Source organism: Mustelus asterias, chromosome 9 (assembly GCF_964213995.1).
Source record: "Mustelus asterias chromosome 9, sMusAst1.hap1.1, whole genome shotgun sequence".
NCBI lineage: Eukaryota > Metazoa > Chordata > Chondrichthyes > Carcharhiniformes > Triakidae > Mustelus > Mustelus asterias.
Window position 1 is genome coordinate 4640874 of NC_135809.1, and position 26163 is coordinate 4667036.

Consider the following 26163-nt stretch of genomic DNA (forward strand, 5'->3'; position numbering starts at 1 on the left):
GGAGAAGCTGGGATTGTTCTTCTTAAAGCAGAGAAGGTTAAGAGGAGGTTTAATGGAAATGAGGTGTTGGAAAGAGTATTTTTCAGGAGAGATTGGTTCCACTGGCGGCCATGTTGGTTACCAGAAGACACAGATTTAACATAATTAGCAAAACAAACCAAGAGGCAAATGTGGAGAAATTGTTTCTCATGTTGTGCTGAATAAATAGAACAATGGAAACGGATTCCAAAAGGAATTGGATACATACTTGGGAAGGGAAACATTGCAGAACTCTGGAGAAAGAGGTGGAGGGTAAGGTGTATTGTATAGCGCTTTCCAAATGCTAGTACAGACTGGATGGGTTGAATGTCCTCCTGACTCTAGGATTCCAATTGACTGTCTCTCTTTATTTTTTGAACCCAGATGTGATGACAGACCAGTCCAGCCCATCCTTGCAAGACCCAGATATTTCTGCTTACGCTCACTATCCCAATACACCTTTACCCTCAATGCAGCTGTGCTCCACATCTGCGCCTCCATATTACCCCAGCAACAGCTATTACAACCAGTACCCTGACGCCTGGTACTCCTCAGCGATGTACGATGCTAAAAAGCTGCCCTGTGACACCATCTTCCCCGAAGACGTGGACGAGGGCGACATCCCAGTCGCCAAGAAATCCAGGACGGGCTCCCTCTCTGGGAAGTTGAAAGGTGATGAGCTGTGTGTCGTGTGTGGAGACAAGGCCTCGGGATATCACTACAACGCACTCACCTGTGAAGGCTGTAAAGGTAAGGACGGCTATTTACTGTGTACCTGATCATCCAGGTTCTCAGATAATGTTGGGTTATTGTGGAAGTCCAAAAGGGATAAAAATGGGACTCGATAATGATTTTCAAAGGGCTTGGCTAAATACCTGAAGAGGAAGAATTGGGAGGGTCATGGAGCAGCAGATTGGGACTAATTGGAAAGCAATTTGAAAGAGTGGGCCGAATGGTTGACCTTCTGCACCTTCTTCTAGGAACATAAGGACATCTGAACAAGCAGCAGGGAAAGGCCATTCAGCCCCTCGAGCCTGCTCCGCCATTTAATATGACCATGGCTGGTTTGATACTAATCTCAAATTTGCATCCTGCCTACCCCTGATGACCTTTCACCCCTCCTTGCTACCAAGAATCTATCTCACTCTGCCTTAAAAATATTTCAAGACTCTGCTTCCACGGCCTTTTCAGAAAGAGAGTTCCGGAGGCTCACCGCCCTCTGAGAGAAAAATAATTGTCTCATCTCCATCTTAGATGGTGACCCCCCAGAGCAGGTACATGACGAGGCCATTCAGTCCCTCAAACCTGTTCTAGCATCCAATTAGCTTAAGGTTGACGTGTAGCTCAACTTCATTTGCTTGGCCTGGTGTTATAGGCTGGAATTTTATCATTTTTTAACTAAGTGTTGCCTCAGGTGACCAGCCTTTCCGACACAGTTAAATATTCAGGTGTGGCTCCCATGCGTCACGCTGCGTGAGCCCAGCTCACCAACAGCCTCAGCTTTCCAGAGATCACTGGCACAGGGACCCCCTCCCCACTAACACAGGGCCCCCCCCCTCCTCACTGACACAGGGAACCCCCCCACTCCCCACTGACACAGGGAACCGCCTACACTCACTAGGAACCCCCCAAAACCCCCACCGACACAGGGACCCATGCCCCACAGACATAGGGAATCCCCCCTCCCAGTGACAAGGGAAACACCTCCCTCGCCCCCCACAGACACAGGGAGACCCCCGCTCCCCCCTCTCCACTGACATGGGATGTCTTGGAACACACGCCCGCAGCACATTCCATGCTGGGAACCCCATTATGTCATTGGTGTGGGACAGCAACTATCTCAACGGGAAATCCCGCTGGTGTAAAAGCTGTTTGGGGATTCCCATTGATTCTCTGTCCCCCTGGCTTTCCCGCCCACTGGAAACAGGGGCGGAGAATCCCAGCCATAATCTTCAACACCCTTCCCTAACAGAAACCTGTCATAGAGTCAGAGTAATATAGGCATGAAGATATAAAGCGCAGGAAAAGACCCTTCAGTTTGTTGTGTCTGCGCCAGTCAAAGGCAAACCACCCAATCTTTCTAAATGCTTCATCCATTGAAACATACAAATAGAATCAGGAGGAGGCCATTCGACCCTTCGAGCCTGCTACACCATTCATTGTGATCATGGCTGATCATCAAATTCAATATCCTGATTCCCCCCTGCCCCCACACACATATCCCAAGCTCCCACAAACAGTAAAGTGATTCGGACCAGATCAAGCAATTTAAAAATCATTTCGGTATGAGCGCAAAATGAGGGGCCATAAATATAAGGTAATGACTAACCAATCCAACAGGGCCTTCAGAAGAGAATTCTTGAGTGGTGAGAGTTTGGAACTCGCTGACAAGGGAGTGGTTGAGGTGAACATTACAAAATGCATAGAAGTTAGACAAACTCACGAAGGAGAAAGGAACAGAAGGGTTTATTGATAGGGTGAGTTGAAATAAGGGGGCTCAAGTGGAGCATAAACACCAGCTGCACCAAATGGCCTGTAAATTCTACATAAAAATGAATGGAAATTCATGTGGGGTCCATATTTCATTATGTGGATATAAACGGAAGGAAAAGTATCCACTGTTCTTGTCAAGGAAGGTCGCTATAAGGTAATGGTAATTATTTCATTATTGGGACAAAACTGCGTGTGATACAGTATGCATTATTGAAAGGTCATTTATTTTTAATCAATTGTATCATTAATCATACTTAACACTAGCAGAATAGTCCCCGAATTAAATAAGGAGCAGTATCTTAGAGATAAGGAGAGGTTTTTAACATGCAAATGCTTAAATGCTTCGCTGTTCGAATCCCTCCCAATGCAAACTGTAGCAAACATCTCTATTTCTAGTAGAGGTGCTGGCCCTAATTTGCAGCAGTGAGCTGACTTATTGAAAGTGTAAAGATTGTCAACAATTCTCCAAGTAAGAAGTCTCACAACACCAGGTTAAAGTCCAACAGGTTTATTTGGTAGCAAATACCATAAGCTTTCGGAGCGCTGCCCCTTCGTCAGATGGAGTGGTTATCTGCCCAGTCCAACGCCGGCATCTCCACAACATAACAATTCTCCAACACATTCATTACTATTCCGTAAGAAATATTCCAGGTGGGGTCTTACCAAGGCTCTATACACTTGCAATAAGTCCTCTTTACTCCTGTACTCAAACCCTCTTGCAATAAACCAACATATATCTGTGTTCCCCCTAATCCCCCTAGCCTGCACATCTTTGGATACTAAGGGGCAATTTATCATGGCCCATCCACCTAACCTGCTCATCTTTGGAGTGTGGGAGGAAACCGGAGCACCCGGAGGAAACCCACGCAGACGGGGGGAGAATGTGCAAACTCCACACAGACAGTGACCCAAGCCGGGAATTGAACCCAGGTCCCTGGCGCTGTGAGGCAGTTTTGCTAACCACTGTGCCACCCTGCCAACCTTCCTTCTGTGATGTTCTTGCTTATTCACTTACTTAGTCTGTCTAAATCCCCTTAAACCCTCTTTGCATCCTCCTAACAACTCACATTTCCACTTAGTTTTGTGTCACCAGCAAACTTGGAAATATTACATTTGGTCCCCACATCCAAATCATTGAGTTGGATTGTAAATTGCTGGGATTTAAGTACTGATCCTTACGGTGCCAACCTGAGAATAGCCCATTTATTCCTACTCTCTGTTTTGTATCAGGTAACCAGTTCTCAATCCACGTCAGTATATTACTCCCAATCCCATGTGTTCCAATTTTGTTTACTAATCTATTTTGTGGGACCTTCTCGAAAGTCTTGAGAAAATCCAAATGCACAGATTTACTGTGAAAGGGAGACAATCAGGAGCTGGAGAGGAGATTCACCAGGATGCTGCCTGGGATGGAACATTGAAGTTATGAAGAGAGGTTGGATAGGCTTGGGTTGTTTTCGTGGGAGCAGAGAAGACTGAGGGGTGACCTGATTGAGGTGTACAAGATTATGAGGGACATGGACAGAGTGGATAAGGAGCAGCTGTTCCCCTGAGTTGAAGGGTCAGTCATGAGGGGACATATGTTCAAGGTGAGAAGCAGGAGGTTTAGGGGGGATTTGAGGAAAAACATTTTTTACCCAGAGGGTGGTGAGGGTCTGGAATGCGCTGCCTGGGAGGGTGGTGGAGGCGGATTGTCTCACATCCTTTAAAAAGTATCTGGATGAGCACTTGGCACATCATAACATTCAGGGCTATGGGCCAAGTGCTGGCAAGTGGGATTAGGTGGGAGTTCAGGTGTTGCCAATGTGTTGATGCAGACTCGATGGGCCAAAGGACCTCTTCTGCACTGTATGATTCTATGATTCTAGTATGATTATTTATTACCCTATCGCAAGCCAAAGTCCTTCGAAACATCGAAGGCCATTGTTGCTGGGCTAGATTGTTGCTGGGAAAATCCAAAACAATCTCTTTCCCTCTTTTCAAATGTTTATTTATTCTTCCTATAAGAAGCAATGGGCTCAGCCTCAGCTGCTGCCTGTGACATCATTACAATGGGTACTCTTTGTCCATTCACTGCGCACTCACTGCCTGGGGTGGCTTCTAACCGAATCCCACACGTGGGGCCCTGAAATCACTCATTGGGGAAGAGGGGACAAAGTGGTTTCCGTCCATGCTCATGGAGCTTGAACTGTGCTGGGTGTCAAGGATGCCACCCATGGGGAGGTGGCCCCCACAACCATTCCCCACCCCCACTATCCCACACCCCACAAATATTTATTTTATGAGTTCTTGGGACATGGGCTGGGCCAGCATTTATTGCCCATTCTTGAAGGGGCAGCGAAGAGTCAACTCCATTGCTGTGGCTCTGGAGTCACATGTAGGCCAGACCGGGTAAGGACGGCAGATTTCCTTCCCTAAAGATCTTTGGGGAACCAGAAGGCTTTTTACAATCATTGACAATGGTTTCATTATCATTATTAGACTTTTAATTCCAGATTTCTAACTGAATTCAAATTTCACCATCTGCTGTGGTGGGATTCGAACCTGGGTCCTCAGAGCATTACCCAGGGTCTCTGGATTACTGGTCCAGTGACAATACCACTGTGCCACCAATCCACATCAAACAAGTGGCCGGCATGGTGGCATAATGGCTAACACTGCTGCCTCACAGCGCCAGGGACCCGGGTTCAACTCATTCTCGGGTGACTGGCTGTGTGCACATTCTTCCTGCTTCTGCGTGGGTTTCCTCCGGGTACTCCGGTTTCCTCCCCACAGTCTAAAGATGTGCGGGTTATGTTGATTGGCCATGATAAATTTCCCCTTAATGTCAGGGAGAATAGCAGGTTAAATATGTGTGGTTACGGGGATAGGATAGGATTGTTGTTGATGCAGACTCAATGGGCTGAACAGCCTCCTTCTGCACTGTGGGTATTCTATAATTCTATGATTCAATGTTTGGAGGTCTGTGAAAGGGGGACAAACTGGTTAGTGCTAAACATTATAAGAAGTCTCACAACACCAGGTTAAAGTCCAATAGGTTTATTTGGTAGCATGAGCTTTCGGAGCGCTGCTCCTTCCTCAGGTGAGTGAAGGAGCAGCGTTCCCGACCACCTGATGATGGGGCAGTGCTCCGAAAGCTCGTGCTACCAAATAAACCTAAGGGACTTTAACCTGGTGTTGAGAGACTTCTTACTGTGCCCACCCCAGTCCAACGCCGGCATCTCCACATCAGTGCTAAACATCAAAGGGATGTTTGTTCCATCAATCACAATGAGATACTGAGCTGTTGTGTCATGTGATCACCTGTTCTTGCTTTGGTTGTTGCCTATGAGATGGTGCGGTTCATGGATTGACGCTGGAATTAACCCCCTGACTAAAATCCAGAGCATTTTTAATGGATGAGTCTTGGATAGGTGTGGAGGGAGATTTTTCCAATTGACGTCATCACAGTGAGAGGGAGCTGGTGAGGGAGAGAGTGGAATTGGTGAGAAACTATTTCTACAGTTTGCAATCACCTTCTCCACCCTGTCAAAAGCCTTACCCTTTCAGCCGAGGTGTGGTGAGGTGAGGGGTGGGGAGGGGGGGGGGATGTGGGAGAGGAGGAGGTGGAGGGGGGATGTGGGGGAGGAGGAGGTGGAGGGGGGGGGGGGGGGAGCGAAGTTGGGGGTGGGAGAGGAGGGGGTGGGTGGAACCGCCCCAATGCCTGGTGCAGACAGGTTAAATTCTCCTTACCGAGTCACAGCAGCAAATGTCCTATTGTGCATGTTTGAGGTGTTGTGGTGAGCGGAGCGGCCTTGGGATTTGTGCCAGTGTCCTTGTGATACTGATAATGGCTTGTGCAACCTGACTGGATGGCGAGGTGAGGTGAGGTCCAACTTTTGCAACTCTTTTATTTCCAGACACAGAGAGCGATGTGTGACGCCCTCAGTGGATTAGTCATCCCGAACAAACATTAATTCCTCACAATTACAGCCAGCAGCAGGAAAGGTTAGCTGCCACTCACTGCGGAGGAGTATTTGTCTCAGATTGCAGGTGGGATTATAGAGTGTCCTAGCAAAGAAGGTGACCATTCAGCCCTCCGAGTCTCTGCTGTGTTAATAACTGCATTATTTTAGACTGTAAATATATCTGCAAGAGCTGAAGGAAATCTGCTGACATGTCTGCTTGCTGGGCTGCAGGACCTTATTCAGTTTGCCTACAATCATGGAGGTTGATAATTTTGTGACATGCCACATCTTCCAGATGTGCTGAGTTCTGTTCTTCCACACTTTGACATAGTTCCATCACACACTGAATCCTCACCTTATTTTCCATCAAGGCCAGGGTTGACAACTCTCCAGAACTCTCAGCACTGACCCTCTGACAGTGCGGCACTCCCTCAGCACTGACCCTCTGACAGTGCGGCACTCCCTCAGTACTGACCCTCTGACAGTGCAGCACTCCCTCAGTACTGACCCTCTGACAGTGCAGCACTCCCTCAGTACTGACCCTCTGACAGTGCGGCACTCCCTCAGTGCTGACCCTCTGACAGTGCGGCACTCCCTCAGCACTAACCCTCTGACAGTGCGGCACTCCCTCAGTACTGACCCTCTGACAGTGCAGCACTCCCTCAGTACTGACCCTCTGACAGTGCGGCACTCCCTCAGTACTGACCCTCTGACAGTGCGGCACTCCCTCAGTACTGACCCTCTGACAGTGCGGCACTCCCTCAGTACTGACCCTCTGACATTGCAGCACTCCCTCAGTACTGACCCTCTGACATTGCAGCACTCCCTCAGTACTGACCCTCTGACAGTGCGGCATTCCCTCAGTAATGACCCTCTGACAGTGCAGCATTCCCTCAGTACTGACCCTCTTACAGTGCGGCACTCCCTCAGTACTGACCCTCTGACAGTGCGGCACTCCATCAGTACTGACCCTCTGACAGTGCGGCACTCCCTCAGTACTGACCCTCTGACAGTGCGGCACTCCCTCAGTACTGACCCTCTGACAGTGCGGCACTCCCTCAGTACTGACCCTCTGACAGTGCGGCACTCCCTCAGCACTAACCCTCTGACAGTGCAGCACTCCCTCAGTACTGACCCTCTGACATTGCAGCACTCCCTCAGTACTGACCCTCTGACAGTGCGGCACTCCCTCAGCACTAACCCTCTGACAGTGCGGCACTCCCTCAGCACTGACCCTCTGACAGTGCGGCACTCCCTCAGTACTCATAGAAATCATAGAAACCCTACAGTACAGAAAGAGGCCATTCGGCCATCGAGTCTGCACCGACCACAATCCCACCCAGGCCCTACCCCCATATCCCTACATATTTTACCCACTAATCCCTGTAATCTACGCATCCCAGGACACTAAGGGGCAATTTTAGCGTGTCCAATCAACCTAACCCACACATCTTTGGACTGTGTGAGGAAACCGGAGCACCCAGAGGAAACCCACGCAGACACGAGGAGAATGTGCAAACTCCACACAGACAGTGATCCAAGCCGGGAATCAAACCCAGGTCCCTGGAGCTGTGAAGCAGCAGTGCAAACCGTGCTGCCCCAAGATCCTCTGACAGTGCAGCACTCCCTCAGTACTCACCCTCTGACAGTGTGGCACACCCTCAGGACTGACCCTCTGACAGTGCAGCACTCCCTCAGTACTCACCCTCTGACAGTGTGGCACACCCTCAGTACTGACCCTCTGACAGTGCAGCACTCCCTCAGTACTCACCCTCTGACAGTGTGGCACACCCTCAGGACTGACCCTCTGACAGTGCAGCACTCCCTCAGTACTCACCCTCTGACAGTGTGGCACACCCTCAGTACTGACCCTCTGACAGTGCGGCACTCCCTCAGCACTGACCCTCTGACAGTGCAGCATACCCTCAGTACTGACCCTCTGACAGTGCAGCACTCCCTCAGCACTGACCCTCTGACAGTGCAGCATACCCTCAGTACTGACCCTCTGACAGTGCGGCACTCCCTCAGTACTGACCCTCTGACAGTACAGCACTCCCTCAGTACTGACCCTCTGACAGTGCAGCATACCCTCAGTACTGACCCTCTGACAGTGCAGCACTCCCTCAGTACTGACCCTCTGACAGTGCGGCACTCCCTCAGTACTGACCCTCTGACAGTACAGCACTCCCTCAGTACTGACCCTCTGACAGTGCAGCACTCCCTCAGCACTGACCCTCTGACAGTGCAGCACTCCTTCAGTACTGACCCTCTCACAGTGCAGCATACCCTCAGTATTGACCCTCTGACAGTGTGGCACTCCCTCAGTACTGACCCTCTGACAGTGCAGCAGGACTAATGGCCGAATCACTTCTCAAAACTCAACAAGGCTAAATCCAGAGCCCCCTAGCTGCTAAGGAAATGAGTGAACATGAAAAGCTAAGGAGATAGCCATCGACTTCAGGAAGCGGAGAGGAGAACATGCCCCTGTCTCCATCAATGGGGACGAAGTAGAAAGGGTCGAGAGAGCTTCAAGTTTTTAGGTGTCCAGATCACCAACAATCTGTCCTGATCCCCCCATGCTGACATTATGGTTAAGAAAACCCACCAACGCCTCTACTTTCTCAGAAGACCAAGGAAATTTGGCATGTCAGCTACGACTCACACAATCTTTTACGGATGCACTATAGAAAGCATTCTTTCTGGTTGTATCACGGCTTGGTATGGCTCCTGCTCTGCCCAAGACCGCAAGAAACTACAAAAGGTCATGAATGTAACCCATCACGCAAACCAGCCTCCCATCCATTGACTCTGTCTACACTTCCCGCTGCCTCGGCAAGGCAGCCAGTATAATTAAGGACCCCACACACCCTGGACGTACTCTCTTCCACCTTCTTCCATCGGGAAAAAGATACAAAAGTCTGAGATCACGTACCAGTCGACTCAAGAACAGCTTCTTCCCTGCTGTCATCAGACTTTTGAATGGACCTACCTCGCACTAAGTTGATCTTTCTCTACACCCTAGCTATGGCTGTAACACTACATTCTACACTCTCTCATTTCCTTCTCTATGAATGGTATGCTTTGTCTGTGTAGCGCGCAAGGAACAATACACTAATACATGTGACAATAATAAATCAAATCAAATTAAATCAAATTCATCATACCTGAGGCAGATAGAATATCAATTATCACAGCGGAGTTTGATCCAGGGAGCTAATGCCTGAGAAACTATAATCTTCCACCTGATCCAACATCTGTAATCATTGAGGCAAATGCATACTTCTGCATTGAAATGTTAATGAATGAGAAATAAGCTGGGCTTGTTGGCCAAGCATGTGATACCATTATGGAGTTTGCTGTGGTGAGTTACTTTGCTTCAATGGAGACTGACACCAGGTCGCGTTTACTCTGCAATATGACAGGGGGAGAGCATGTCAAAGATTTGATAGGAAAATTTGATTGGAAATTAATGCCCCCTAAAAGGGTAATTTGGAGATTTTGTTGACCTTTCCTGACATCAACCATTGATCACAGAATCATAGAATCCCTACAATGCAGAAGGAGCCCATTCGGCCCATCGAGTCCGCACTGACCACAATCCCACCCAGGTCCTATTCCCATAACCCCACATATTTATCCCACCAATCCCTTGACACTAGGGTCAATTTAGCATGGCCAATCAACCTAACCCGCACATCTTTGGACTGTGGGAGGAAACCGGAGCACCCGGAGGAAACCCACGCCGACACGGGGAGAATGTGCAAACTCCACACAGACAGTTGATGTTGAAAGCTTTCATTGTAGTATTATTCTGATCCAATTATCATTACAAACAAGCTGTGTGTGTGCGTGTGTGTAAGATATTCCTGTCATATTAAGACTGGTCATCAAGAAATTGGAAATCATTAATGATATTTCCTGTGTAAGTATTGTTACTTGCTGTATTTTGCTGTTCTCTATAATTACCTTACTTGAAACTAAATCCAATTATTAGTTTTAGCCTGAACATCAGGCTTTTCTGAGGGAACTGGCGAATGTGGTGGGCATTCTATTTTATCCCTGGTGCACAATACTGTAACTAAAAATTAATTTAGCCAACAATAACTTGCATTTATATACCCCCTGTAATTTAATAAAATAACTCAAGGTGATCAACAAGAGCATTAATTACTCGACAAAAATTGACACCAAGCAAAGAAGGTGCAGATAATTAAAAGCTTGGTCAAAGAAATAAGTTGTAATGAACATCGTAAAGGATGAGAGACAGGCTGAGAGACAAAGAGGCTTGGGGAGGCAAATCTATAACCTTGTAATAAGGGGATTTTCACAGTAACTTCATTGCAGTGTTAATGTGAGCCTACTTGTGACACTAATAAATAAACTTTAAAACAAACATTGGATAATTTTCCCTAACGTTTCAGCTCCTTATGACCTGATCATATAGAATGGTTAAAGTGCAGAAGGAGGCCATTCAGCCTGTTGTGCCAGTACTGTTTCTTTGTAACAGCAACTCACCTCGACCCTAGCTCCACTCTCCATCTTTCCCCATAACCCTGCAAATCTTTTCTCTTCAGAGAATTATCCAATTTCTTTTTGAAAGCCATGACGGAATCTGCTTCCACCGCAATCCCAAGTAGCGAATTCCAGATCTTAACCACTCGCTGTGTAGAAAGGATATTCCTCCTGTCACTATTGGTTCTTTGGCCAATCACCTCAGATTAGTGTCCTCCAGTTCCTTACCACTCAGCCAATGGGAACAATTTTTCCCTATCGACTCTATCCCGATCCCTCATAATTTTGAACACCGCTATCGATATCTCTTTTTAACCTTCTCTTGTCTAAAGAGACCGGCTTAGTTTACAATATATATTAATGACTCGGAGGAAGGAGGCGAATGTACTGTAGCCAAATTTGCAGATGACACAAAAATAGGTGGAAAGGCAAGTTGCAAGAGGGATACAATCAGCCTCCCATCCATTGACTCTGTCTACACTTCCCACTGCCTCGGAAAAGCAGCCAGCATAATCAAGGATCCCACACACCATGGACATTCTCTCTTCCACCTTCTTCCGTCGGGAAAAAGATACAAACTCTGAGTTCATGTACCAACCGACTCAAGAACAGCTTCTTCCCTGCTGCTGTCAGACTTTTGAATGGACCTACCTCGCATTAAGTTGATCTTTCTCTACACCCTAGCTATGACTGTAACACTACATTCTGCACTCTCTCCTTTCCTTCTCTATGAATGGTATGTTTTGTCTGTTTAGCGCGCAAGAAACAATACTTTTCACTGTATACTAATACATGTGACAATAATAAATCAAATCAAAATCAATCAATTTACAAAGAGATATTGACAGGTTAAATGGGTAAAAAGTTGGCAAATGGGGTATAATGTGGGAAAATGTGAAGTTGTTTATTTTGGAAGGGAGAACAAAAGAACAGAGTGTTTTTAAATGGGGAATAACTGCAGAAAGCTGCAACACAAAGGGATTTGGGGGGACTTGTGCACTGAACACAGAAAGCTAGCACACAGGTACAGCAGGTAATCAGGAAGGTTATTGGAATATTGGTCCTTATTTCAAGGTGGTTGGAATATAAGAGTGGGAAAGTCTTGCTGCAACTGTACAAAGCACTGGTGAGACCATAACTGGAGCACTGGGAGCAAGTCTGGTCCAGTTATTTAAAGAATATTTTGGGCGGGATTCTCGGACTCCCAGCCATGTGTTTCCCGCCGGTTGAAGGTGGCGCATTGTTTCGGGATTCTCCGGTCCTGCCGCTGTCAATGGGAATTCCCATTGATGTCACCCATGCCAGCGGGACGGGAGAATCCCACCAGCAGGAACGGCCGGAGAATTCCGGCCATTATTTCATTAGTGACAGTTCAGAGAAGGTTCACTAGGATGATCCCTGGCATGGAGGGGTTGTCTTATGAGCAAAGGTTAAACAGGTTTGGAATCTACTTACTGGAATTTAGAAGAATAAGAAATTATCTAATTGAAACAGAAAGGATTCTTAAGAGGCTTGACAGGGTAGATGCTGAGAGGATGTTTCCCCTCATGGGAGAGACCAGAGGGCACAGTCTCAGAATAAAGGGGCACCAATTTGAGACTGAGATGAGGAGGAATTTCCTCTCTCTGAGGGTTGTGGATCTTTGGAACTCCTTGCCACACGGGACTGTGGGGACAGAGTCCTTGTGTATATTTAAGGCTGAAATAGATAGATTTTTGATCAGTAAGAGAATCAAAGGTTACAGGGAAAGGGCAGGAAAGTGGATGTGAGGAATGTGGGATCAGCCATGATCCTATTGAATGCTGGAGCAGGCTCGAGGGACCGAATGGCCTACTCCTGTTCCTATTTCTTATGGTCTTAGTATTGCCAATCTAGCCTTGCAACTGAAATCCCTCATCCACGGAACGTTCACATGTATTTTTTCTGCATGCTCCCAGACGAGCCCTTTGCTCGTGGCACAGTGGTTAGCACTGCTGCCTCACAGCTCCAGGGAAGGGGGTTCGATTCTGGCCTTGGGTCACTGCCTGTGTGGAGTTTACGCATTCTCCCCGTGTCTGCGTGGGTTTCCTCCGGGTGCTCCAGTTTCCTCCCACACTCCAAAGATGTGCAAGTTAGGTGGATTGGCCATGCTAAATTTCCACTTAATGTCCCCAGGTGTGTAGGTTAGGGGGATTAGCCATGGAAAATGCACGGGGTTACATGGATGGGGCAGGGGAGAGGACCTGGGTAAGATGTCCTTTCGGAGAGTTGGTGCTGACTCGATGGGCCGAATGGCTTCTTCTGCACTGCAGCGATTCTATGATTCTGTGATCCTTCGTAATGTCCGGTGACCAGACTTGGACACATACTCCAGTTAAGACTGGGAATCAGTGTTCAATAAAGATTCACCATAACTCGCTTGCTTTTGTACTCTATGCATGTATTAATAAAATTCTGTATGCCTCATGAATCGCTTTCTCGACCTGTCAATAATTTGAGTACATAATACCCCCCAGGTCCCTGTGTTTCTGCACCCCTTTACCACTGTGTCTTTTCTTTTCCATCATCTAATCACCAGGTAATGTGGGAGAGCTTTGTGGACGTGTCGAAATAACATTTGCTTTATATGTCTAGATGATAAACAAACATAAGAACATAAGAAATAGGAGCAGGAGTAGGCCATCTAGCCCCTCGAGCCTGCCCCGCCGTTCAATAAGATCATGGCTGATCTGAAGTGGATCAGTTCCACTTACCCGCCTGATCCCTATAACCCCTAATTCCCTTACCGATCAGGAATCCATCTATCCGTGACTTAAACATATTCAACGAGGTAGCCTCCACCACTTCAGTGGGCAGAGAATTCCAGAGATTCACCACCCTCTGAGAGAAGAAGTTCCTCCTCAACTCTGCCCTAAACTGACCCCCCTTATTTTGAGGCTGTGCCCTCTAGTTCTAGTTTCCTTTCTAAGTGGAAAGAATCTCTCCACCTCTACCCTATCCAGCCCCTTCATTATCTTATAGGTCTCTATAAGATCCCCCCTCAGCCTTCTAAGTTCCAATGAGTACAAACCCAATCTGCTCAGTCTCTCCTCATAATCAACACCCCTCATCTCTGGTATCAACCTGGTGAACCTTCTCTGCACTCCCTCCAAGGCCAATATATCCTTCCGCAAATAAGGGGACCAATACTGCACACAGTATTCCAGCTGCGGCCTCACCAATGCTCTGTACAGATGCAGCAAGACATCTCTGCTTTTATATTCTATCCCCCTTGCGATATAGGCCAACATCCCATTTGCCTTCTTGATCACCTGTTGCACCTGCAGACTGGGTTTTTGCGTCTCATGCACAAGGACCCCCAGGTCCCTCTGCACAGCAGCATGTTGTAATTTCTTTCCATTTAGATAATAATCCAATTTGCTATTATTTCTTCCAAATTGAATAACCTCGCATTTGTTAACGTTATACTCCATCTGCCAGATCCTCGCCCACTCACTCAGCCTGTCCAAATCTCTCTGCAGACCTTCTACGCCCTCCACACGATTCACTTTTCCACTTATCTTTGAGTCGTCTGCAAACTTTGTTACCCTACACTCAGGCCTACTCCTGCTCCTATTTCTTATGTTCTACCTCCAGATCGTCTATATAAACAGTCTTATAATTACAATTAAAATATAAAGCAGTTTAAATTTTAACAGCGCTTCTCATTTTTTGATGGTAACTCTGGAGCAACTGATGGCAAAAGGAGCGATTATCCCGTGAGGGCTCTAAAAATAATATACAGGACTCATGTGGTCGACGCAATGGCTCATTAGTTATATTGATGGTTTTAACCAGTGGACTGCAGTTTCCTTCTGCCTTGTTTAGTTGTTAGCGGCGACTTGGGACTAACTTCAGTCACATTATCCCACAACATGTTCAAAGTATAACTGACCCCATTGTTAATTGAGGACTGTGCCTTGCACCTACTCTCTGCCAGGGGAGTGTGGGAGGGAATCAGTTCCATCAGACAATCAGAAAGAAAGGCTTGCATTATATATATTTGCTGGATTTCCCCGATCCCGCACTCCCTGCTACCACTGCCAGTGAGAACGGAGAATTCGGTGCTCGGTCAAGCCTCCGTTCACAGCGGCAGGACTGGAAAATCCCAGCCACGGATAAGGTCGGAGGATCCCAGCTGCAGATGAGGTCGGGGAATTTCGGCCATCGCTCTTTCGTGACCTCGGGACATTCAAGAGCACTTTACAACGAATGAATGAAGTATTTGTGAAGCAGCAAAATTCTGCAGGTGCTGGATTCTGAAACAAAAACAGAGAAAGCTGGAAAAACTCAGCAAGTCTGGCAGAGAGAAAGCAGCTGCGGATGTTTCCAGTCTACAGCAGCCTTCCTCAGAACTAAAGAGAGGGGAAAATGTGATTAAAAATAAGAGGGGGTGGAACAGCTGGAGCACTGATTAGTGAGAGGTTAAAGTATAGATGTAAAGTTAAGGTTTATTTATTAGTCACAAGTAAGGCTTACATTAACACTGCAATGAAGTTACTGTGAAATTCCCCTAGTCGCCACACTCCGGCGCCTGTTCGGGTCAATGCACTTAATCAACATGTCTTTCAGACTGTGGGAGGAAACCGGAGCACCCGGAGGAAACCCACGCAGACACGGGGAGAACGTGCAGACTCCGCACAGACAGTGACCCAAGCCGGGAATCGCTGTGAGGCAGCAGTGCTAACCACTGTGCCACTGTGCCGCCCCCTTGTAACAAAAAAGATGCAGCAAAACTTAAGAGCAAGTGACAGATGGCCCAGTGGGGGAGGGGAGGGAGTTTTTGTGTTGGGACAAAGAATATTTGGGATACAAAAAAAGGTTAAGATGGAGGAGAGAAGTTACAGTCTAAAGTTGTTGAGCACAGTGTTGAGTCCGGAGGACTGTAACATGCCTCAGTACTTCTGAGGTGTCGTCACTATAGGCAATTTCCCTACAGCAAGCACCAGCAAACAGTAATGTGATTGTAGTGAGGCCTCTAGCAGCAAGTATCAATATTGGGAACGATCTCTGAGCAGGGGAACGGGTCAGTCTCCGTGACCGCCCTCCCTGCAGGGAGCAGTGTCCTTGACAAGCGGTGGGGTGGAGCCAGGGACCATGAGGCGAGGGAGAAAGCAGCAAGGACGAGTTCCAGGATTTGTGAGTGGCAGTGTGGCTGGTGATGAGAGCAGCTTGGAGCCTCTGAGGGTGATTAAGAGAACAGGAAAGGAATTGGAAACCTCGTCAATCAGATTGGCAGCAGCCCTGAGTCTGAGAAGCTGTATGTGCGTGTGAGAGAGAGGGAGAGAGAGAGAAGAGAAACATAGAAGATTGGAGCCATTTGGCCCTTCGAGCCTGCTCCACCATTCATTACTATCATGGCTGATCGTCCAACTCAATAGCCTAATCCTGCTTTCTCCCCATAACCTTTGATCCCATTCGCCCCAACTACTATATCCAGCCGCCTCTTGAATACAATTCAATGTTTTGGCATCAACTACTTCCTGTGGTAATGAATTCCACAGGGTCACCACTCTTTGGGTGAAGAAATGTCTCCTCACCTCCATCCTAAATGGTCTACCCTGAATCCTCAGACTGTGACCCCTGGTTCTGGACTCCCCCACCATCGGGAACATCCTCCCTGCATCTACCCTATCTAGTCCTGTTAGAATTTTATAAGTCTCTATGAGATCCCCCCTCATTCATCTGAACTCCAGCGAAAATAATCCTAACCTAGTCAATCTCTCCTCATGCATCAGTCCCGCCATCCCCGGAATCAGCCCGGTAAACCTTCGCTGCAATCCCTCGAGAGCAAGAACATCCTTCCTCCGAAAAGGAGACCAAAACTGCACACAATACTCTAGGTGTGGCCTCGCCAAGGCCCTGTATAATTGCAACAACACATCCCTGCTCCTGTACTTGAGAGAGGGAACAAGACTGCAGCCAAGAGTTGGGCAGCAGAACAAGTAAGGTGAGCGACTCCAATGAGGAACTGAGCCCCTGAATAGGACAGAGACCTGGAAAACCAGCAGGGAATGTTCCCTGTAAATAGTTTGTATCTTGGAGTTACATTTTTCCTTGAGATTTGGTACCACTCTGATGCCAGTGGAAATGGACAAACATTGATTTTGTTTCCGAATCTGGATTCAAATTCTCAAATTGCAGTTTTTGGGGTGAGTCCTCACACTTGTACCAGGTACCAATCCAGTAACATCACTGCTGCATCCCTATAGCACTAACTGGGGGAGATTTATAACTTGCTGGTTAATGTTGTGGATCAAGATAACCATTACAGAAATGATAATCAGTAGGATTTTTACAACATCAGTTTAACACTGGGGTGTGCAGCAAGCTGTAAATCAGTCAGTGCCATGAGGACAAACCTGAACACAGCAATTTGAAAGATTGAAACGTAAATCGGAAGCAAAAAGCTGGTCTCAGGAGAATTGAACTGTGATTGGGGTGTCAGAAAATCCCAGTTGGTCCTTCAGGCAAAGAAATCTGCCGCCCGTATCCCGTTTGGCTTTTCTGTGACCGGAGACCCACACCACCATGCTCACCTCCAAACTGCCCTCCGAGGTGACCCAGGTAACCCACTGTGCAGGGTAGCACAGTGATGGGCACTGCTGCCTCACAGCGCCAGGGACCTGGGTTCAATTCCCGGCTCGGGTCACTGTCTGTGCGGAGTCTGCACGTTCTCCCCGTGTCTGCGTGGGTTTCCTCCGGGTGCTCCGGTTTCCTCCCACAGTCTGAAAGATGTGCTGATTAGGTGGATTGGCCGTGGTAAAATAAATTCTCAAATCACTCAATAATATCAAACCTGCGACCAAGTGTTTAATAAGAAAGTCGCCATCACCTTCTCAAGACAGCTCAGGATGGTCAATGATTGCAACAAGAACCCGGGTATCAGTTTAATCCTGGGGTGCTGTAAACTCTCCCCAATGTCACATTTCTGATCCATTTCACTCTGTACCTCGAGTTCTAAGTGGCTGCTTGGTTTAGTTGGTGAGAGGGTTACAGGTTCAAATGTCAATGCCAGGATATGAGAATATAATTAAAATGACACTCCGGTACTCTCAAAGGTTAAAACAATCCTCCATCTGCCTGAACCAATTGAAATGTGGTTTAGTTTCATAAAAAGCAATATTTTATTTTATTTGTTTACATGGAACCAGGTGAATTTGCATGGATTATCTACCCCACATCTTTCTGAGTATTTTTCTCTTTACAACCTCTCCAGGCTTCTTCCGTCGTAGCATCACTAAGAATGCGGTGTACAAGTGTAAGAATGGAGGGAATTGTGAGATGGACATGTACATGAGACGGAGGTGCCAGGAATGTCGTCTGAGGAAGTGTAAGGAAGTTGGAATGCTTGCCGAGTGTAAGTATTCCGGACATGTTCAACTCAATAATCCAAATATGCCCAAAGGAACCTCCTTGGAAAGGTCAACAAGAACTTGCACCTTTAATTTAGCAAGATGTCCCAAGGCATTCCACAGGAACACAATCTGACCACAGGCACTGACAGTGAACCAAAGAAGGAAACATTAGGACAGGTGACAAAAACCTTGGTCAAAGCAGTGGGCCTTATCCCAAAAAGGATGAGATATGAAGAGACTTGTGAGGATTTCCAGAACATGGAGACCAGGCAGCTGAAGGTACAATCCCCTCAACCAAGATTGGACACATTCAGAGGATATTAAGACAAATGACCAGAATCTTGATAAAAGAGCTTTTTTTAAGGAGCGTCTTAAAGGAGGAAAACGAGGGAGAGAGACAGAGAAGTTTAGAGAGGGAATTCCAGAGTTTAGGGTCTTGGCAGCTGAAGGCATGGCCACCGAGCATGGGTCAATTAAAATCAAGGAGGTTCAGAATTGGAGGAGTGTAGAGATTTGAGGGTTAGAGGAATGGGGGGAGGCGATCGCTAGACTATTAATCCAGAAACTCAGCTAATGTTCTGGGGGACCCGGGTTCGAATCCCGCCACAGCAGATGGTGCAATTTGAATTCAATAAAAAATATCTGGAATTAAGAATCTACTGATGACCATGAAACTATTGGCGATTGTCAGAAAAATCCATCTGGGTTCGCTAATGTCCAGAGGTGGCATAGTGGTTAGCACTGCTGCCTCACAGCGCCAGGGACTCGGTTTCAATTCCCGGCCTTGCTGAGTTGATCCTAACATCAGGGGGATTAGGAGGGTAAATATGTGGGGTTACTGGAATAGGTCCTGGGTGGGATGGTAGTTGGTGTAGACTCGATGGGCCGAATGGTCTCCTTCTGCACTGTAGGGATTCTATGTCCCTTTCAGGAAGGAAATCTGCCATCCTTACCCAGTCTGGCCTACAGATAACTCCAAATCCACAGCAATGTGGTTGACTCTCAACTGGGTATCAGCTAGGAATGGGCAATAAATGCTGGCCAGCCAGCGATACCCATGTCCCATGTATTGATTAAAAAAAATGGATTGGAAAAGACGACACAGATAGGGATGGATGTATGGCAAGGTTTGAAAATAAAGGGGCAGATAATTAGCCATAGCTCACAAAGGCCCATAGACATCTATCTCCATTAGAGAGACACAATTGGTTATATATATAGCTTAATGAGCACCACTCCACTAGCGTGAGGTGAGGCAAGGAGGCAGGCCTCCGCAAACTATCACAGTCAGTACGAAGTTTGAACCTGTGCCACTGGAATCATTTTGCCCACACTCCAACCAGCTGAGCTAACCAACCTCCCTGAAACCAAAGATGAAGGTTTGAAAATTGATGTGTAGTTGGTCAGTTGGGAAACCAGTAAAACACGGGGGTGAAGGGTAAATGAGATTTTGAGCAAGTTAAGATATGAACAGATTTGGAAAAGCACAATGTTATATCAGGTGGGAGATATTCTAATCTCCCCAGCCATGTTTGAATTATAAGAAGAGGCTGGATAGACTGGGACTTTTTCCCCTGAAGCATAGGAGGCTGAGGGGTGATCTTATGGAGGTCTATAAAATAATGAGGGGCATAGATCAGCTAGATAGTCAACATCTTTTCCCAAAGGTAGGGGAGTCTAAAACTAGAGGGCATAGGTTTAAGGTGAGAGGGGAGAGATACAAAAGGGTCCAGAGGGGCAATTTTTTCACACAGAGGGTGGTGAGTGTCTGGAACGAGCTGCCAGAGGTAGTAGTAGAGGCAGGTACAATTTTGTCTTTTAAAAAGCGTTTAAACAGTTACATGGGTAAGATGGTTATTGAGGGATATGGGCCAAACGTGGGCAATTGGGACTAGCTAAGGGGTTAGAAAAAGGGGCAGCATGGACAAGTTGGGCCTGTTTCCATGCTGTAAACCTCTATGACTCAATGAAGAAACATTTTCTCAGCATCTACCCTAGATGTCAGGTCCCTTAAGAATTGTACATGCTTGAATGAAATCACTTTTTATTCTTCTAAACTATAGGGCGGGGTTTTATGCCGGGGCTTTTATGCTGCTACGTGCTTTGTGGTGGTGGAAGTGGTCCGCCATTGGCTGACAGCAGTGTCTTCTGGTCCCGGTAATGTCAATGGCTTTTTCCGTTGTTCCCGCTCTCTGCCTGGGGAACCCGCAGCAGAGAGGGTGCCATCGGCAGGACCAGGAGATCCCACCAACGGGAAAGGTCAGAAAATTTCAGCCTCAGGGAACATGGGTCTCGTCTACTCAAACTTTTTTTAAAATTCATTCGTGGGACATGGGCTTCGCTGGCTGGCCAGCATTTATTGCCCATCCCTAGTTGCCCTTGGAAGGCTGTTGAGAATCAACCACATTGCTGTGGCTCTGGAGTCACATGTAGGTAAGAACAGCAGATTTCCTTCCCTAAAGGGACATTAGTGAACCAGATGGGTTTTTCCAACAACTGATAACGGTTTCATGGTCATCAGTAGATTCTCAATTCCAGTTATTTTTTATCGAATTCAAATTCCACCATCTGCCGTGGTGGGATTCGAACTGGGGTTCCCAGAACATTAGCTGAGTTTCTGGATTAATAGTCTAGTGATAATACCACTAGGCCATCACCTCCTCTCCTCATAGGAAATCTCCCTCATCCCAGTGATGAGTCGAGTGAACCTTTGTGTCCTCCCTATCGAGCCGGCATGTCTTTCCTCAGTTAAGGGGACCAGAACAGTATGTATAATTATATATGGCTTGTACAATTATAGTAAGGCTTTTTGTTTTACACTCAATCCTTTTGTAACAAAAGCCAGCATGCCATTTGCCTTCCTAATTTCTTGCTGTACCTGCATGTTAACCTGGTGTGATTCATGTACAATGACACCCAAATCCTGAATGCAAACATTTCCTAGTCTCAACATTTAAAACATAATCTGCTTTTCTATTTTTGCTACCAAAGTGAATGACTTCCTATTTCTCCACAATGTGTTCCACCTGCTGGGCTCCTGCACAATGTGACTATATTCCTCCGCAGCCTCTTTGCATTGGCCTCACCGTGTACATGTCTTGTCTATTAAATAATTAAGGTTAAGTAAAACAAGCGATGGGTATTAATTTTCTTGAGCATGTATGAATGGGTTGTGATCAGCAATCTGATAAGGTTAAAGTTTATTTATTAGCCACAAGCCACTGCAATGAAGTTACTGTAAAATTCCCCCAGCCACCACACTCCGGCACCTGTTCGGGTACACTGAGGGAGAATTTAGCATGGCCAATCCACCTGACCAGCACGTCTTCCTCCTGTGGGAGGAAACCGGAGCACCTGAAGGAAACTCCACGCAGGTACGGGGGAGAACGTGCAGACTACGCACAGACAGTGACCTAAGCCGGGAGTCGAACCCAGGTCCCTGAAGCTGTGAGGAGCAGTGCGAACCACTGTGCTACCATGCCGCCTTGATAGGGTGGTTGTGACCAGCACTCTCAGATTGGTTGTCTTTATTGGCTGTCCACACATTGGAAGGCAATCAGTACAGACTCATGAGGGGGAGATTTTCTATCACCACCAGAGTGTGGCAGGTGTCAATGTTAAACCTCAGCATCAACCAGTCAATACAGGTTATCACATTCTCCATCACATATCGTGATCATTGTAACAATAAACCTTATAATTCCCTGTCGCAGCCTTGAGCTACCCAATTGATTTGATTTATTATTGTCACATGTATTAGCATGCAATGAAAAGTATTGTTTCTTGCGCGCTGTACAGACAAAGCATACCGTTCATAGAGAAGGAAAGGAGAGAGTGCAGAATGTAGTGTTACAGTCATAGCTAGGGTGTAGAGAAAGATCAACTTAAAAAGAGCATTAGTAGGAAGTTTAAGAGAGTTAGAGTACAGTTTTAAGAGCATTCAATGAGAGTAAAAGATTGAATTTGAGGGTATGCAGGGATTGCGGTGTGTTATAAAAATGATCACGATTGTAATCCTGAACCTGCAACTTTCCAAGGTAACAGACACAGTGAATAAATCTGCTCACAGGTCAACAGGGTAAAAATTGTAACTGCCATTGAAATACGGGGCAGGACATTTTAAGCCCCAAAAAGGGGATATCATGAAATCGGGTAGTCAAGAAAATCTGCATACTGATGCCGCTGCCACCTTGGGCCATTACTGCAAGTGGCAGGTAGGCAACCGGGCAATGGTGAAGACCTGTTAAAGCCAGTTGTCAGAGGCTGATTGGAATGTTCCAGTTGGTCAGGAGGTGTCAGGGTCTGGGCCAGCCAGATGCCTGAAGGTGACTTCCCGACAGCAGGCTGGGATGCGTGCCTTTGAAACCCTCCCAATCTGCTTGACCACAGCCACAGCTAAGGCTCCCCCTTGTGGCGGGGAGTCCCCCTCTGCAATGGTGGTCAAGTTACTCATTCTATTTTAAATTTAAAGAGTTTAAATGGTTGGATGGAGTGTGCCTCAGAATGGGTGCACTCTCCCCACCTCCCCCCCCCCCCCCCCCCCGCCCCACCCCAATAGCGAATCTACAGGCTTCATCTCCTTCAGTGCAGGTGTGCCTCCGACTGGCCTCCCGTTTTGAGAATCTGTCCACTGTCCTTAATTGGACAGCGACCCCGCCTGCTGGCCACTAATTGGCCAATTCAGAGAACATCACCAGAGTGGCTGTTTCCCACATATCACAGGATGTGACCCTCACGATCTGACCCATCATCGGGTCTCCAACACACCGCCCTTGGAAAGAAGTTACAGGGGATGGAAGTTTTTTTCAATTTAATACTGAGGCTGCCACATCATAGGGTGGGACTATGGGGCATGGGGACCTTTGTCTTCAGCTCCAAGTCCCACTGATCATGTGTATGGGCCTGACCAATATAAAATATCTAAACCACGCCTGTACGGCTCTTTCCCAGCCGGAGCCTGCGCAGGAGGCCCGAGATTCATCGGAGATGCTGACCACAGAGCTGAAGACAAAGATTAGTTTTTATTTAATTGCATGAATTTTGCATATTTTTTAACCTTTTATTGCAGAACACTTGGGGGGTCTTCACGGCACACCAGTGCGTCTCAGCACACCGGTTGGGAACCACTGATTTAGACAGTCATTCTGAATGTCTTTGAAGAGAGAGGGTACAGAAAAGGTATGGGAAGGTAATGGTCTAGTTGTATTGTCGCTAGATTATTAATCTAGAAACTCAGCTAATGTTCTGGGGACTTGGATTTGAATCCCGCCACGGCAGATGGTGGAATTTGAATTCAATAAAAAAAAATCTGGAATTAAGAATCTACTGATGACCATGAAACCATTGTCGATTGTCGGAAAAACCCATCTGGTTCACTAATATCCTTTAGGGAAGGAAATCTGCCGTCCTTACCTGGTCTGGCCTACATGTGACTCCAGAGCCACAGCAATGTGGTCGACTCTCAACTGCCCTCCTAGGGCAACTAGGGATGGACAATAAATGCTGGCCAGCCAGTGACGCCCATGTCCCACGGCTGAATTAAAAAATTTTACCAGGATGTTGCCTGGTTTGAGTATTAGCTGCGAGGAGAGATTGGACAAACTTGGTTTATCTTCACTTAAACGTTGGAGACTGAGGGGCAACCTGAGAGAAGTTTAGAAAATTATGAGAGGCACGGATAGAATGAATAGTCGGAGTCTTTTTCCCCGAGGTAAAAATGTCAATTACTGGGGGATATGGGTTTACGGTAAAAGGGGGAAAGTTTAAAGGAGATGTGAGAGACAAGTTTTTTAGACAGAGGGTGGTAAGTGCCTGGAATGCGCTGCCAGAGGAGGTGGTAGAAGCGGATACTATAGCAACGTTTAAGAGGCATCTCGACAGATACATGAAGAGGCCGGGAATAGAGGGATACCGACCGCATAGAGGCTAAAAGGTCTTTAGTTGAGAAAGGCATCATGTGTCGACACAGGCATGGTGGGCCGAAGGGCCTGTTCCTGAGCTGTACTGTTCTTTGTTCTTTGTCTTAGAATGGGAAAAGCCAAAATAGGCTGGGATTTTTTTTTGCCATCCTGGGACAACACCCTCAAAGAACAAAGAAAATTACAGCACAGGAACAGGCCCTTCGGCCCTCCATGCCTGCACCGACCATGCTGCCCGACTGAACTAAAACCCCCTACCCTTCCAAGGACCATATCCCCCTGTATTCATGTATTTGTCCAGACGCCCCTGAAGACTCACTATCGTATCTGCTTCCACTACCTCCCCCGGCAGCGAGTTCAAAATTGTTCATGTTTGTCCCTTATGAGGACCAAACTCTATCCCAATATCTGTTGACTCCCTTTTCAGCTACAGAAAGGGTATAATCTCCTGAGTGGAGAGAGTAGAAGAGGGAGAAGATTCTGGAAGCTGTGTGGAGCAGAAATTATTCTGCCTCTCTTTTTCTCCCTGACTGATGGTTAGAGTCATCGGGGCAGGAAGGCGACTGACCCCAATCTTTAGTCTTTAAGTTCCCTCTCTCCCACTTAATTCCTGCTTTTCCACCTAAAGGTTGTCCCCAAATTGCTATGAATAGGGTGGATGGAGATTGATTCGATCACTGCTTCCACCTCTGCACCGGCATTAGCAAATATTGCTTTTATCTTGTACTGTAAGAGGGGTAAAATACAGCTGTGAGCTGAAAAGCTCTGACAGTGGCCATCCTCCTGTCACTCTGAAGTGACATTTTGTTAAAAGCTTGGTGGAGTCGAGGCTTCATTTCCAGCAAGGTTTAAAGGTCAGCGGTAGCTCGATGCAAGCTAGGTTACATTAAAAGCCGTGTCAGATCACAATGGTGCGCTGAGTTAGATGGTGCTATTCCAAGCACTGAGTAATGGAAACATTGAACTCCAAGCCGGGCTGCTCAAGTTGCTCATGAATTGAACATTACTGTTATTTATAAATACTCGAGTATTCCAGTGTCCTCCTGACCAGCCATCCCGACACCGAAGCTCAACGGAAACTCTGCTGCCCGTTTGCTAACTCCCTCCAGTCACCCATTTCACTGCTCCTTGGTTAAGCAACATCTCAAATTTAAAATGCTAATTCTCCCCATGTCCTTCTCCCTTCATCCCTCCCTGCCCCTGGAACCTCCACCATTTCATTGGAGGCAGTTCAGAGAAGGTTCGCGCGGACGATCCCCGGTATGGAGGGATTGTCTTGTGAGGCAAAGGGTAAACAGGCTGTGACTCTACTCATTGGGATCACGAGCTTTCGGAGCACTGCTCCTTCATCACCTGAGGAAGGAGCAGTGCTCTGAAAGCTTGTGATTCCAAATAAACCTGTTGGACTTTAACCTGGTGTTGTGAGACTTCTTACTGTGCCCACCCCAGTCCAATGCTGGCATCTCCCACATCACGGCTACTCATTGGAATTCAGAAGAATGAGAGGTGATCTCATTGAAACATAGAGGATTCTTAAGGGGTTTGACAGGGTAAATGCTGAGAGGATATTTTCCCTCATGGGAGAGTCTAGGACCAGAGGCACAGTCACAGAATAAAGGGGCGCCAATTTAAGACTGAGATGAGGAGGAGTTTCCTCTCTCAGAGGGTTGTGAGTCTTTGGGACTCCTTGTCACAGAGAGCTGTGGGGGGTAGAGTCCTTGTGTATATTTAAGACTGAGATAGATGGATTTTTGGTCAGTAAGGGAATCGAGGGTTACGGGGAAAGGTCAGGAAAGCGGATGTGAGGAATGGTCCCTGGGTCCCTGGCGCAGTGGTTAGCGCTACTGCTCCACTGTGCCAGGGACCCAGGTTCAGTTCCGGCCTTGGGTGACTGTGTGG

The 26163-nt window shown here is 47.1% G+C and overlaps 1 protein-coding gene across 1 annotated transcript in view; it reads left to right on the forward strand.

Moving 5' to 3' along the window:
* nr1h4 (nuclear receptor subfamily 1, group H, member 4) overlaps window positions 1–26163 on the forward strand; it is an 87186-nt gene that overhangs the window by 20261 nt on the left and 40762 nt on the right. The window contains exons 3-4 of the mRNA XM_078219546.1: window positions 403–768; window positions 18208–18348. Coding sequence (XP_078075672.1) covers window positions 403–768; window positions 18208–18348 — 507 coding nt within the window. The remainder of the gene's footprint in view (window positions 1–402; window positions 769–18207; window positions 18349–26163) is intronic.